At 47.9% G+C, this 15,949-nt stretch overlaps 2 protein-coding genes across 2 annotated transcripts; one reads left to right on the top strand and one right to left on the bottom strand.

The window, feature by feature from the left end:
* Positions 1-7,610: 7,610 nt before the first annotated feature.
* Positions 7,611-12,438, bottom strand: LAJ45_11701 (uncharacterized protein; the record flags this gene model as incomplete). The annotated part of the gene is made up of 5 exons (XM_046121176.1): positions 7,611-10,780; positions 10,847-11,054; positions 11,271-11,699; positions 11,783-12,179; positions 12,239-12,438. 5 exons carry the CDS (start codon positions 12,436-12,438, stop codon positions 7,611-7,613), a joined length of 4,404 nt encoding a protein of 1,467 aa, XP_045965628.1.
* A 2,816-nt stretch (positions 12,439-15,254) lies between these two features.
* LAJ45_11702 (uncharacterized protein) lies at positions 15,255-15,633 on the top strand (the record flags this gene model as incomplete). The annotated part of the gene is made up of 2 exons (XM_046121177.1): positions 15,255-15,262; positions 15,336-15,633. 2 exons carry the CDS (start codon positions 15,255-15,257, stop codon positions 15,631-15,633), a joined length of 306 nt encoding a protein of 101 aa, XP_045965629.1.
* Between the last annotated feature and the right edge of the window lie 316 nt (positions 15,634-15,949).

Consider the following 15,949-nt stretch of genomic DNA (forward strand, 5'->3'; position numbering starts at 1 on the left):
ATTGTACAGCTATTTAAAACTCAATTTAGCCTTTGGCCATTGATTTGGTTCCTGCAGCGGTGTTCGTAAAAGTATCTAAATCCAGTAGTCAATGCAAGCAGAAGGTGGTAATCAAAGTAGCAGGTAAGGTACCGACAGCTGAGGTATGAAGGTGGAATCCTCACAGTATAATCTGTCAAATTTGATATCATTCGCCACTGACCAAGGAATCAGAACTAGGTTACGGCATATATCGTATTTCAAATCACCCGAATAAGCAAAGCTTAATTGGTCATCTCAGAAATTGGTTAACCATGGTAGGTGGAAACGACAGGGAGCATGAAGAGCACAGATTAGTGGGATTAGTGCCCCATTGACGGCTAATTATATATCACTCCATTGCTTTTTACTGATCTAGATTTGTTGGCGGAGAGGTGGTGTTGCAAGCCCGAGCTATGAATGTGTAGACTGTAGAGATGAGAGTTATACCTGAGAAAGTAGTGAAACCTTGCAAACCTGTATGTATTGCAGGTGCAAACTTGCTTTCGGTCAGGACGCAATGCATCCATACAGGTAAAACAAACCCTTCACGATGCTTGTTCTAGGAGGCAAAAGCAAGTCAACCGTACGTCCCCTATATATCAAATGAGAGGTGGGTGAAGGGAACTGTATAGCATGTAGAACTGCATACTATAGGGGTCTCCGTGTTTTTGGGGATTGGGGGCTAACGTTAACCCTGAGTTCACCCTATCAGAAATGAGTATAATGATAGGTCTGTCAGCGTCGCTGCCAATCTGATAACTACCGTACGCTAAGTTGCACAGGGTCGCTGGCATGTCAAATGACTGCTTTATGGTCAGTCAGCGACTGTATCTGGTACATCAAATACCTGTCGTACGGTAGCTCTGTCAGGGTCATTGGCATGTCAAATACCTGCCATACGGTAGGCCTGTCAACGTCACTAACAATCCAATACCTGCCATACGGTAGGTCTGTTAGCGTCACTATCAATCTAATACCTGCTGTACAGCGTGACTGAAAAGATTTGCGCATCCAAAACCTGAGCCAAACCTGGTCCTAACCTGAAGCTGACCCCACCAGAGAGAGGTATAATATATCAAAGGAGAAGTGGGTGAAGGGGACTGGAAACCAGGTAGAATTGCATACTATAGGGTTCTCCCTGTTTTTCGAGATGGGGGGCTAACCTTAACCCTAAGTTAACCGAATCAGAAATGAGTATAATTCATTTTATTGGTAAGTTTGTCATACCCTAACCACAAGAGATGGAAGACCAGACTACTACAATATACAATATGGAATGTCGGTCTGGATCGTCACTCACATATTAGGTTTCAACTATTGCAATTATCGTGGTTCCAGATTGAAATCGGAATTAGTGTTACGAATCACACCTGCGCGGTAACCAGTAGGCCAGAGTCCGAGTCGGTGTAGGAAAACATACCGAAGGCAAGGAGTGGGCTTCGCCCGATGGGGTAACCTGCAGGTCAGAATCTGAAATTCATGTATTCCATCAAAGTGGAGTATGTGGAAACGCGGCATCATTAAATCTCGAATACCATTGTGATAATAAGCTCAAGACGCTCCGTTCAGGCCCATGCAGACATCGATTGTGGTACCTGACCAGTGAGTGGCAGTGCCAGAAATGCATCAGGACAGGTCGCTAAGACTCACAGGGAGTTACCCTACCAAACAGTCCCCAACCAGTACCTATAGCCCTGTCATCACTAGTACGACCCCCTGTACCTACAAACCTAACAATGACGATGGACGCGAGGTGCCCTATTTAACCCGTAGCAACGGAATCGAGGATTGTGGGGTAACGGTTCCTGGGCAACATCAAAATCCTGTCCACCATTGTGCTACCAGAGAGGCTAAACATGTAGCTAACTATTTCAAAAGAGATATTTTCAAAGGAAAACCCCAATCATAAATGCGTTGGCATCATATCGCTATGCATCTTTCTCCATCCTGATTTAGTAATTGTTTTGTGCTATATGACTCTCCCCGTTTTTGTACTCCATTTAGCCTATCCTGAATGGTACTTTAAAGAATATGAAAAGTCTCAACGACAATTTAGGGACTTGCAGAATTAGTTGATTCCCTGTAGTGGATCATTACCTTCTTAATTAATTTTTCATGCTCCTCCCATTTTTTACACCTAAATTTCAGGATTTTGGACTCTGAATGATAGTGGGAACTTTAATGCTAGCACTATTCGGGCTATTCACAACACTACCGGAAAATATTTTTTGCTTAAGCAAACTTGGACGGTTTTGGACGGTTACTCAGTCACGGGCAGGTTCGAGGTCAAATCTGTTAGCTATAGATTATGGCGTTTCTAAATATAAAAGACTGTCGAAAGCAAAGAACCATAATCTTGAATAACAACTAGCCTTCACGGCAAACATTATGAACGTGACACTAGCATGTTCGGTATGATGGGATCAGTTTTGATAGGGAAGGTGGAGCTGGAAATGGAGAGGGATGAAGTACTGTAGTTGACCCAGTTCTGGTATGATATATACCTTCGTGTAATGGAACTTCATATCCCCTAGTCTGGCAATGCTGACCCCTATAATAAAAGAATTAAACTTGTATGGGAGATCTATTGTTTCATAAGAGAGATAACAGGATCTGTTAGTAAAGCCACACAAAATTTTGCTTTTTTGGGGGAGGTCAGCACTTTTTGCCAGACGAAGGGATAGTAGAACATGAAGGAAAACCTTTATTACAAATGCACACCCGTTGCCAAGTGCTTCCCCTTTACGCACAAATACAACATCCAACTATATTGCCAAGACGCCGTTACAAGCAGCTGTTGTATTACACCCGAGGCTGAAGTGGAGATATTTTGAAAATTTAGTCGGTTAGGGATGGTCAACAGAGCTTGAAGAATTCTTGGAAATAGTATTGAGCACCAATTCCATATACACCAGTGGACGTTGGCAGGAGGAAGAAGAGGTACATTCATTTGAAGAATGGATGGTTGTAGGGAATGGTATTGGTCACCCTCAAGAACATGGTCTTGTGGATTTGTATGAGTATTACTGTTCCAATACTCAACCTGATCGTATTGTCAAAGATGCATTGAGGTGAACTCCTATCTCTCTGTGGGTATGAAAGTTACTAATACAGAGACTAATCTATCAATAGCGTAGGTGGTGGCTAGAAGAACGGCCTCTCCTCATCCAACTGCAGGAAAATCGCCCTGCTTGCCATCCGCCCAATGCTCACATACGGCGCATCCGTCCTAACACCCACCAGCTCCATCAAGGCGATGAATAAATTCTGGAACTCAGTCCTCAGATGGGCCACCGGCTGCTTCAGGGCAACCAACCAACGCGTCCTCTGGGCCGAGGCACACTGCCCCCCACTCATCAACTATATCCACTACCTGAAAACAAAGTTCGCCATCCGCGTCCTTCTCGCCCACCCCCTCAACAATCCAGTGACAGGGCGCTGCCACCCCTCCTTCCCCACACTGACCCCCGACAGGGTCCCCTCCCACACAACCCTCCTCCGCGGCCGCCCCAACCCACCTAAGAAGTGGAACTCCACGGCAACAAAGGGAGTGGCCCACCTCCCCATCGAACATCTCTGCCACCTCCTCCAACATCCAGTCACAAGAGGAACAGATCACAAACTCCTCCCAAAGCTAGCAAAACAACAAATGCTAGACAATTGGGCACACGACTTCCCAACACCCCCCTACTACTCCTTCCCCCTCACCACAAGCCCTGACCCCTTCATGGACCTACATAAATTCACGGCTACTCGAATCCACCAAATGAGAGCCCAAAAAAGCTACCTCAGAGGCCACAAATCTTGGCTCAACCTCCACCTCTCCGAAAAGTGCGACAGATGCGGCGAAGCCCCTGAAACCACCGAACACGCCATCCTCCTCTGCCGAGCGAAAGCAACCCAACGCGCCCAACTCCTCCCAGGAATCAAAACCCTCGAGGAGATCTGGAGTAACCACACCAACACGCTAGCTCTAGGAGCCTTCATCACCGCCACCAAAACGAACTTCCCCAGAAAGGAACACATCTCCCCCCTCCTTTCCGGATCTGAGACATCAAGTGCCCTCAGCTCTCCCCCCTCCACCACCTAGCCACTACAAAAGCCAACCCAAATCAGGGCACTCCACACCCACAAAAGACCCTCAAGGGGCAACAGGTTATTTGAAACCAGCAGGAAGATTTCTTATGTCGGATATGGGCCGCCAAAGCGTCAGTTTTTCCTTGCAGTCACTAAGTCAGTTTGTTAGTTTGTTTTGCGTCCTGCTTTTCTCATTTTTTTCCTTTGTTCATCTGGGGTCGTGAATTTCAGTTTCTAAGTCGGGGAGAGGTATTTTTATGCCATAGTCTAAGACTGCATGCAGAGTTTTGTACCTAGAATCAATTAAAACTACATGATAAAAAAAAAAAAAAAAAGGTGGCTAGAAGAACGGCAGCAGGCTACTTACCCAATTGTTTCAAAATAGTCTATCAATATTCATTCAATTCCTGTTATATCTGCTGAGCCAGAAAGGGTATACTCTGGGGCGAAAGGAACATTGTCTGACTTGCGACACCGCATGTCAGCAGTCTGTATAGATACTACTAAATGCTTAAAGACATAGGAGCGTGCTGCGAAGAGAATAGATTTGTAAAGTAGAATGTCTTGACAATAAAGAGCTAAGCCCGGGACCTTTATTTTCTGACCCTGGTAAAGTTTACAAGCCTGGGTACCTCACGCTGGGTTGGATCCTGGATTTCTTTTGTTGCAGGTCGGGCCAGGTCGAAGCAGTTTTCGGATCCCGCTGGACCCATTGAGAGCCCTGGCCGAGTCGGTGTAGCTGGAGGGGAATATGGGGGTGTGTGAGAAAGTGGGGGAGTGAACGAGTTGCCTGATTATCTGAGGATAGCTTCTTGGGGTGTCGCCAGGGGTGCAAAGGCGGAGGACAGAGTGCTCGGTCCATTTTATTTCAGGAACCGCAATCCGCCAGCGTGTAGTATTCTTATCTGTCTTTAATGTTCGTTTACCTCAATCTCTAGTATGAAATGTGCAGAAAGATTATAAGCCTTCTGAGTGTCGGAATGACCCGAAACATTTGGACAGGGGACGCGAGGGTGTCCGTAGGTCTTTTTCCCGCTTCCAGTCACAATCTGTCACTCACCTTTACCAAAAAATGCCTCACCGTAACCTCGACTTCACACCACAACAAAGTCGTATAATTGGAGACCTAAAAACAGGTGGAAGTGGTAGCTCGGAATGAGTAGTATGATCAGAACCAAGAAGTTCTGTTATGATCGCAGATGCTGGTATCGTATTCACTTGTTTGGTGATTCCGAGGTTGCCGGTGTGAGGTGGTAACGTAGGCCACAGGTTGGGAAATCAATCGAAGATATTCCGGTATTGGAGTAAAGCACTAGCTCTACCAGCTAAAACGTTTAAGGTATGTCTAATGAATCAGGAACGTGCTCGGAAAATTGTCCTGATTTTCCCTGAAATAAATCTTTTTGATATGTAGAAGTGAATCAGGAAATGAGCTTTAAGCCAAAATGGATAGCTCTGAATATATATTAGTTAATATCATGATCACAACCTCTAACAACTACGAACGTGGGTTAAGGGTGATTGAGGTTCGTTGTTTAGCCTTGGAGACTGCGATTACAGTCGACGTCTTATCATTTGCACTATTGATGATTAAAATACTAAACTGATCTATATCATTATTATATCAGAGTGAATCAACCTCAGAAGGGGAATAAGAAAAGCTACTTCTTGATTTAACTGCAGACTAGAAGAATATAGCAACCAAAAAAGGCGTAGGCAAAGCATTAGGAGTTATTGGAAAAGGCAGCTTGGCTGTGGAAATGAACCTTTTTGTTCTCTTCTATCTGCGTTCACGAGGAATGAACGAACAGACCCATTTCTCAAAGTTTTGTTGGTGGGAAACGAACGAAATAATTCATTTTGATAAGCTGATACTGGTGGCCGATAAGCCTATACTACATCCCAGAGGCAGAGGTAGGTCTCTAATAAGATCGGAGATGAGGAAGGCAAACACCACAAGAAACACTCCGCGGATGCAATAAGATCGAGCGATGGACAAGGATGGAGGGGAAGCGGGCATCACTATGTACTAGAAGGGACTTTCAAGTAGAGTAGTACTAACCAAATGTGAATGGGAGCCTCCACGCCCCAATGAACCTTGCGGTAACTCGTTCTACAACGTAGCGCCTAGGTTAAATACCGATATGCCGGGCGTTGAGCTACGCCTCCAAAACAAGGAACATCTATAACGCTAAGCTTCCCCGGGCAGAGCATAAACACCAGATGAGGAAACGAAACATGCAGACTGTATCAGCATCAACCCCATTAGGTTACGGGTCCGAATATCTAGCCTATCCCGCAGAAGTTTAACTCTACGCATCCACTAACTACCGAGGGACTACATGCCAGCACACCCCATTATCTGTGGATTTTCCTCAACATGTTCTCCTTTGAATAACATTCGGCAAGACACCATCAAGTGTTGGACTTAATCTAGGCCTGGTTCAAGGAAACCCTAACCCTGGTAACCTTGGGCACTTCAAAAGACGATATGATCAATAGAATAGAATTAAGGATATATATATGGTTTGTACTTTCAGTACAGTTATTCTGCTCCACTACATCAGCTTCCATTTGACTCGATGCACGTCGAAGATATTGTTGAACCTGCTTGGTGGACCGCACTGCTGATGGGGGAGTGGGAATTTGAACTAAAAGTATAGTAGCTCCTCTTTAAACACAGGCTGATGGAAAAGTAGCCGGATATTGAGTACCTGTGTCCTTGATTCATGGTCAGCGCAGTCTCGACTTGAATCATGTATATATTACCATACTCCTGTGTAAATACAAGCATGGTCCAGTCTGCCCAGAAATCTTCATGGGCCGGGAATCTTCATTGAGTGGTAGAGCAGTACCGCGAGTTGAGGCACGAGGAGAGATAATACATGTGCGATCAAACGCCAGTGCGCCGATGTGAGGACCTTGTCAATAGGCTTTAGCTTCTATAACGCAAGTACTGGAACTTTGACAATGTCAACGAAGATAGCCACCCGTTGGCCGGAATCAGTGAGAATTTCTAAACACTACATACAACACGCAATTGCAACGGAAGGCTGAGCTCAGAGTGAGGTCATCTCCGGAGGGAAGGCTACAGCGGGTTTGACTAGCCGTTAGGTGGGGGTGGGATGGTTTGACGACGCACTAGGCCGGGGCTTAGAGGGGATCTAAGTGGGAGAGTGGGATGTACTTGTGTAGCATACCCATATGTATTCCTGTTCATACCACATCATCAGAAAGGGAAGAATTACAATTGGTTGATAAATATCGTTTCCCTTCTTCAATTCCGGCATGCTGCATATGAGAGATGAGGAACCTGCGATCACTTATCATCTGTCTGTCACAGTCTCCTACAAAGGTCCCCTTCACCTCCAACTCAAATAATGAAAAGAAATATAACCACATAAGCTACAAAAGAAAGAAAAACAGAGACAGATCAACCCCTTGACATTTTCCAGCTCTCCAGTATACCTCAAATCCCGCTGTATCCGGCCTGTTTCATCTGCAGTTGCCCGTCACGAATTGAACCGGACAAATAATTCCATGACTTTGGTTCGCTGTGATAGTTTTGCAATATCAGCTGGTGTTTTGCCTTCGGCATTCCGTGCCTCTATATCCGCGCCACACTCTAGCAACAGCCTCGCAGCACCAGCATGACCCTCGCGGGCTGCATGGTGCAGCGGTGTTTCCAGAGAAGCATCCAGTGCTCTAACATCGGCACAGGAATCAAGTAAGTACCTCGTCACTACCAGGTTACCATTCTTGACCGCCATGTGAAGAGGTGTTTCCCCCGTGTTATGAAGTGTAGCGTCAGGGTCCGCCCCAGCACCTATTAATAACTTGACTATTTCTCCATGGTCATTTTGGACCGCTGAATGCAGAGGTGTATCCTGCGCATCACCGACGACACTAGTCTTGGCACCTGCGCCCAGCAGCTTCACGGCGATCGCATAGTGCCCATTCTTTGAAGCCCAGCACAGTGGTGTATTCTGCCAATAGTCTTTAATATCAACGCCCGCCCCAGCATCTACCAAGACATCGACCGTTCCTTTGTGGCTGTTCTGGGCGGCAAGATGAAGGGCGGTTCTTTCAAGACCATCTTGAGTTGACACGTCCGCCCCAGCTTTCAAAAGACGTTTTGCCACACCTGCCCATCCCTTTTCCGCCGTGCATTGGAGAGGCGTAATGTTTTCGCTGTCTTTGACGTTGACGCTGTCTCTGACGTTGACCCGCGAGCGGGATTTGAGGAGGACATCCACTACACTCTCGTGACCATTTCCGGCTGCTAGATAGAGCGCTGTTCTGCCACTTTTATCCTTTGTAGCTATGTTGGCCCCTGCCGCTAGGAGCTTCTCGACCACAGTAGGGTATCCGTATTTCGCTGCCAGATGCAAAGCCGTTCGCTCATTGGTATCAGTTACATCAAGCTTCGCCCCGGCCTTGAGTAGTTCCTCAATGATGTCGTGGTATCCCTTACGTGCTGCCCGATGAAGAGGTGTTTGACCCTTATAATCGCCACTATTTATGGTAGAGGCATCGCACGCCAGGAGCCGCACGAGAATTGCTTTCCATCTACCCTCCGCCGCAAAGTGCAATGGTGTTCGGGTCCAGTTGTCTGCAACGTTTACACCCGCTTGGGAGCCTGTGGATTCGAGTAGTTGTGTTACAATCTCCCCCTGTCCTCCCTCCACAGCTAAGTGCAATGGAATCTGCCCACAGGAGTCCTTTACCATCACATCAGCGCCATCTACCAGGCACTGTCGTACTACTGCTGGGTGATGATTTTTGACACCTAGATGAATCGCCGTTTGCCCTGAGTCATCGGAAAGTTCAATGTTGGCCCCGGCAGCGAGGACGAGGCGTAAGAATACTACGTTATGACCTCTGAGAGCGGCCCAGTGCAGAGCCGACCGCCCACGAGCATCCTTTGCATCGATATTTGTTCCTCTAGTGATGAGATTCCGGATAGTGGTATCTTCGCCCTTCCTCGCAGCCTCATGTATGCCCGGGAGCTGCGAAAGATATTTCGACTCTGCATTTTCCTTGGCCTCATTCAGTACAGAAACCATACTATGTGCTTCGTCATTTTTCTTGGTTTGATTCCACGTGGGTGTCCGCTTTTTGAAGTCTGCAGCTATGGGAGATGCACCGGCATCAAGCAGGAGCCGGGTCGCGTTCTGCTTCCCTGCTTGAGCTGCAAAGTGTAGTGGAGTTGCATTTTTATTGTCTCTCACGTCCAGGTTAGCTTGGGTATCTATAAAACGCTTTAAAAGTGCGTCATGTCCGTAGCGAGCGGCCATATGCAGAGGTGTTACGCCCCGCGTATCCCCGGCCGTGATGTTTGCGTTGGCATCGAGCAGTGTCTGTACGACACCCGAATCTCCAGATACCGCTCCCCAGTACAGAGGTGTACGCCCATTATGGTCGACAACGTCCGGTGCGGATACGTGTTTCAGAAGAGCGTACACGGAAGCTTGCATCCCCCGCCACGCGCCGTGATGAAGTGGTGTTCGCCCTTGCTCATCTCCTACTTCAACGTTGGCCCCGGCGTTTATGAGCTGCTCAATCATCGTATCCTGTCCGTTCTGTGCAGCCCAGTGTAGTGGTGTTTCCTTCTCCCTTTGCTCTCCGTGCAGATCCGCCCCGGAATTTAGCAGCAGCTCTACCACCTCCTTACGGCCATATTTTGAAGCCCAATGGAGGGCTGAACGCTTCCAATGATCCACTTGTTCAGCGCGAACCCCGGCGCCTAGTAGTTCCTTTACAACTGGCGTGTGCCCTCTCCCGGCCGGTTCGAAGAGAATTGTTTGATTGCGTCTATCGAGGGCATTCACGTTGGCTCCAGCCTGTATAAGGCACTTCACAATAGCTATATGCCCTCCTGCCGCGGCGAAATAGAGCGGGGTTCTGTTGGATTGGTCTTCTGCATCGATACCCGTCCCCCACTCTGGCCGAAGAAGTAATTCAACCACCTCGGTGTGCCCCCATGTTGCTGCTCTATGCAGGGCCGTTTGTTGCATGTTATCTCTGGAATTGACGTCGATCTTTGCGTGTAGTAAGAGATCAACCACACCGAGCAAGCCCTTACGTGCCGCAGTGATAAAGGCCGAGGGTGAAGATTTAAGCAAGACTTCCGACACTAGTTTACCTGACGTAAGTAAGCTTTTAAGTGTCTCCTCATGCCCATGCATTATGAGACAATCAAGCGGTGTAACTCCGGATTTACTCGCGCAACTTAGGGATTTATCTGAATTCCATAATTCAAGAACAACGTCCTTTTCTCCTGATAGCGCCGCGAGTAAAAGAGGAGTTTGGAGCAGATTATCGGGAGAGTCGGCACTGTATCCAGCTTTGCGTAGGCTAATCACGGGGAGACGGTTCCCCCTGGCAGCGGCACGATGAAGAGCAGTCTTCCCGCTATTATCCTTGGACTCCACTAACGGACCATATGTGGTGGTATAATTCCCGTAATTGTAGTTATATGTTTGTTGTCCCCGTGCCTGCAGCGCTTGTTCGATATAAAAATCGACTAGGGTCGCCCAATTTCTCTCGGCGGCAATGTGGAGCGGCGTCCTACCGGTAGTATCTCGGCGATCAAGTTCACCCTTGTCTTGAGTGATCAACCCTCCCGACATTGTGGCTAATCCAAAGTATGCACAGATGTGGATTAGATTTGGGAGATTACCTAAGGAGGTTGCATGTTAGATAAATGAAGAAGTGTATATTGGCAATGGACGGAGTGTTCAATTACCGGTTATCAGACCTCCCGTGCCAATTCCTAAGTGAAAGTAGACGGCAAATCTTTCATCAAAGGCTGCGCGGTCTTCAGTCCAGCTTTTCAGTTGATCCGGTCCCTGAAAGTACTTCAAGAGTCTCGCACTCTGCTCCCGGGAGGAACCATCCTCTGACGCTAGGCAATGACCGGTCCATTCGAGAGTTGCGTACACAAAGAACTCCGACTTCCTCATTAGTTAGCTCATGTGATGGGATGCGACGGAGGAGATCAATCAATCCCACCTCGGGTTTATTCACGTTCCCATCACTTTCGATCTCTGAAAGACCAATCGGCTTCAATTTCTGGACCGATAAATAAGCAACACATGTGAGAGCTAGCTCGAGATGCTCCTCGGGGGGTTATATCGGAAGTAACCACGATCTCCGCCTGTAGTAGTTACCGGTTCCTGTCCGGAGATATTTTGACCTAGTAGGTATTGCTTCAACGATACATGAATCACCTGTACTGTATCATCCTCAAGGACTTCCAGAAGTGGAAAGCAAATCTGCCAAAGCCGTTCGCGGTAATTTGGTATGAAGGGGCCTAGATCACTGATTGTTGGGTTCTCCTTGGCCTTCAGTTTCTCAGCCCTAAGCGCCATCATAAGCCCGTCGATAGTCAGTGGTCGCTGTGCCGCAGCCACCCAACGAAGAACACGCCTTGCCATCTCGCCTAAATCTTTGGAGGCATTCTTCTCTATCTTTTGGATGATGTTCTGGTAGATGCCAACTAGAGTCTCCGGTAGACTTTCCAATCCATTCCGTATGCCTTCTTCTGTGGCTTGCTGTTCTAGGAGATCGAGCATGAGCCTTACATAGAGAAACAGGCCCTGTAATCCATCTTGTATGTTAGCCCCACCGGATAGAACGGTACATACCGTGGGCGGATATAATTTGGAATTTGGTTACTCACACCAGCTTTCTTGCGGAGCTTCTCCCTTATCTCTTTTGTCATTTCCGGAAACATTTTGTCACCCAACGTTTTAGAATTCTGGAGACGTTGCTCGATATAGAGATCAATATCATGATTGGACTCCGTTTTGGAGAAGTCGAGCCGAATATTAATTTCCGACGATATCTTCGTGAAACGATCAACTATATTCAGTTCCGGCCTGCTTGTAATCACGACCTTGAGGGAGGGTATATCGCGGCACAATGAAACGCTGCTTTCCACAAACTCCTGGTTGTCCTCCTTGCACTCGTCTAGAGCGTCAATTACGATATTGACCCTCGTGCCGATTTTTAGTAGGATGTCCTTTAGAGTGCTGAGAAGTCTTTCGTTGGTGATCGAAGTATTGGCTCCGGTATTCCTAAATGAAGGCATCATGAGCTCACATGTTTTTTGTCGACAGGGTTCGAAGTAGCCTACCTCCTCAACTCATGTGCAACCGAGTAGCACTCGGCAGATGTAGCTGTGCCTTCAAGAGCTTTGAGAAGTTGATATATAATAGTTTGGTAGAATGCATTGGCCGACTGTTTCCCGCTGTCGTTTTGTTTTGAGTTGAAGTAAAAGTATAGAACAATACCACCCTCTTGTGACAGCCTCTGCCTAATAGACTGTTTTCTCATTAGAGTCTTCTTCCAACATTGTCCGACCGGTAATAGATGCGGGGATTTACATGTGAGAGAAATGTTTTTCCACAGCCAGGCTTCCCGAATATCCACAGAAATTGAGGGGCGCCCGCACTGGTATCATCCCACTTCTTGTACTCTTGATGCGTGCCTACCCATTTGCATGTTTCAGGGACCCATTTTTTAACAAACTCCCGTAACTCGGTTTCAAAGGAAGAACATGAAAACCACTTCAACGTTTTCTCGCGATCTTTCACTATTTCCGTTAATAAGTAAGCCTGATGACAGCTGTGGCTTCACTTACGTTCGATCTCCATCTCTTGGGCGGTATTTGCTGTTTGCTGTAGTGGGTGTCTTTTGTTGTCCTGCCTGCCGCGTTTTCGAGACGGCGGGCCTAACCTTATGTCACTGGAGCCTTGTTGTATCCCCTTAATGGCTTGCCTGAAACTTCTCTCGCCGGTCGCTGCTGCAGCACTATTATGGAATTAAATGCTGCAATAACAATTGGACTTGTTTGAGAGATCTATTATTTGATAAGAAAGATAACGAGATCTGTTGGTAAAGCCACACAGATTTTGCTTTTTTTTGGGTGGGTCAGAATTTCCGCCACAGGCTGAGTAATATCATTTCTCCGCTTGCAAGCGCGATAGAGCCCCATCAACTGACTCGGGAGAGCAGCCAGTAGGTTTATTAGAAGCTTCTATGTAGGGGGTAAGTATCCCATCGTCTGACGATGCTGCCCACATTATAATAGAGAATTTAAATTTGTATGGAGATATGTTATCTGATAAGAGAGATAACGAGATCTGTTACTGCAGAATCTCAGGAATAACGAATCGAACTAGGCTAGAATACCACTTACCCATTGGTCAATACGACCAAAAGTTACGCTTTAGGTCTGTCGGATTGTGGCTCAACAAGCATTTGACCAATCCGAAGCAAAGTATTCCAGTCTAGTTTGATTCGTTATTCCTGAGATTTTGCGGTAGTAAAGCCACGCCAGATTTGCTTTTTCTTGGGTGGCAGCATTTTCCGACAGACGAAGGGATAGCACCACGAGCCGCCGCAATGGGACATGGGTTTAACACAGGAAATAAAGTGAACAGTGACCAAGAGTAATACTTGACTAAACGAGTACGGAGTATGTAGCAGGCCCCACACCCGACAGTTCGGACCAATCCGACCAGCAAGATGGTAAATCGTGGATCAGCCGCTACTCTACTCACTATTTTTCAACGTTTCCTTAACATATCCTTATTCTTATTGTCATTTTTTAGTATCGGAGTTGCAGTAGTCGTTGCCGTGTTCATTGGCGCTTTGCGTCCCATTATTTTTGACAACTCGCATTAATAGTACTTCTGAGCTTTTAATTAACGGCTGAATAAACTAAGTTTTTTTAGTACATTGCTAAAAATGGGGTATACATATGTTTGAGGGTGGCAAACCCTCAGTGTTCTATATTGTTTGCGATATGGTCAGGTATTTTCTGTGATAACTGCGAATAGGCTGTATGCAACTATCTGTCTATGAACGGGTCAGGCCACATGACGACACCAGGCCGGCGGGTAGCGTCCTCAATTGGGTCAGAACATATACAAATGAATAATTATTACCCGGGCATCTTTAAGAAACTCATATGTAGTTCAGAGCTATGAGTGGTTGTTTATCCGGCAACTATTATTTAAGTTCTTGCATTCCGGAAGTGCATCGCAAACCATTACTCGAACTTATCACTTCCACCACGAGAATATGGGCATCCAGCTAGGTCAGTAAAGTCAGGAATAAGTGAGTTGATCTGACGATATTCTTCACCCGACCGGCAACCTGGGAAGTCAGTCAATCTAGGGATACTTCAGCTTATCCGCAAATATTCCTGACTTGCGCAGTCAACTCTCTTATCTCCCCCGATAAACAATATCCCCAGTATGACCGGAACGGGGTTGTCCAGGACCATGACTGGACAATTATGTGTTAGTGTACGGTAAGTCGTCATTGCACTCGAGGATTACACAGGATTATATCTAGTGCTTTCATGGTTGGCAAGCAACGTCAAGAGCTCACCGCGGGGTGAGGAGCTAAAACAAAGCCTAGAGACTCCCGGGCAGATGAGAAGCGTGCAATCAAGGGATAAAGAGCCTCGTTCACTCCCTGTTCAGTACCTCTGGCCCTTGCAGCGGCCGGAAGTCAATACTGCTCGGTATTGAAATCCATACATTCCTCGGCCAGTTATTTTGCCCAGAGAACAGAAAGAACAAAACCTCACGAGCTCCGAGATAAAATACAAACATGTTTATCCACTGCGGCGGGCGGGCATGCAGAGCAACCACCTCACATGTATGTCTCCGGCACCAGCCTGTAATTGATATACGGGCTTCCTCCTATCCCTCTCCACAACCGGCATCACGGCCCCACCACTCTCGACGCGGTGGTCATATGCGCATTCCAACACTCAGCCGATCGTTCCCATGGAAAGTTGACATACCCCTCCAGCTCCTGAGATACCCAAGCATCCAGGACCGCGCTCTCGTCGTCAGACACCTTCAGCATCTCCTCCAAGCGCTGCTGGTTCTCTGGCCGGATGCTGGCATAGCAGGGAGTGCTCGGCTTCAGGTCATGGGCTATCAACAGTTGGATAATCTCCTCCACATGCTTCGCCCTTGGCCTCTCATATCTGCGATCCCTGGCTACGTCTGATAGCGTCTGCGCCCAGCTTCCCTATACCTTCACCGCGCTCGCATGCACCTCCGCACCCGCCACTTCCAGGAGCCACCGTGCCAGCCACAGATCCCCTTGGCGCACCGCATGCTCCACCCATGAAGGAGTACATGCTTTGTCGATCAACCATCTCCGGGGCCGAGTGATGGGACGGGTAGTTGGGGGCCTAATACTGGTAGGACGGTTCCCGGGCAGCCGATTCCTGGGACGCACCGCGGTCGGGGCGAAGGGCCTGCTGTGGTGGGACATCAGCACCTTGACGGTCTCGGCCGCCTTATGCTTCACGGGCAGGGAGAATATTCGGGAGAGGCGCCGGCTGAGAGTGTCGCGGAGGCGGTCCCGGTGGGCGGCGGCAACAGGAGAGCCGGGACCGAGAGAAATGGTGATGGCGCGTTCAAGGAGTCGGGGGCGGGTGGAGTCGGCCGCCCAGGTGGTGATGCCCACAACGTTGGCGTTGAATCTCCTCTGGGGCTATAGCGCGAGGAGAGTGTAGAGAGTGTGGGAGGTGCGGGAGAGCACGGAGAGAGTCTGAGTGCTAGCTTGCTCTCCGACGACGAGCATGAGCTCGAGTGGGAGCGGGGGAGTCAGAGAATCGGTGTTTTCCGATGTTGAGCTTTAGCTGATGGGGGGGCGCAGGACCTGCGAGCGCCATGATGATGGTGGTGGCCGTCATTAATAGTCATTGGTGTGGTGTGGTTTGGTGTTTGGTGGTGATGGAGGTCATGATCAGGATCCAGGAACACGACTGGGAGTGTGTGTGCGCAGTGTAGATGAGTAATCACAGCGCGGCGCC

Source organism: Morchella importuna (genome assembly GCF_003444635.1).
Source record: "Morchella importuna strain M04M26 chromosome Unknown Morimp01GS087, whole genome shotgun sequence".
Taxonomy (NCBI): Eukaryota; Fungi; Ascomycota; class Pezizomycetes; order Pezizales; family Morchellaceae; genus Morchella; species Morchella importuna.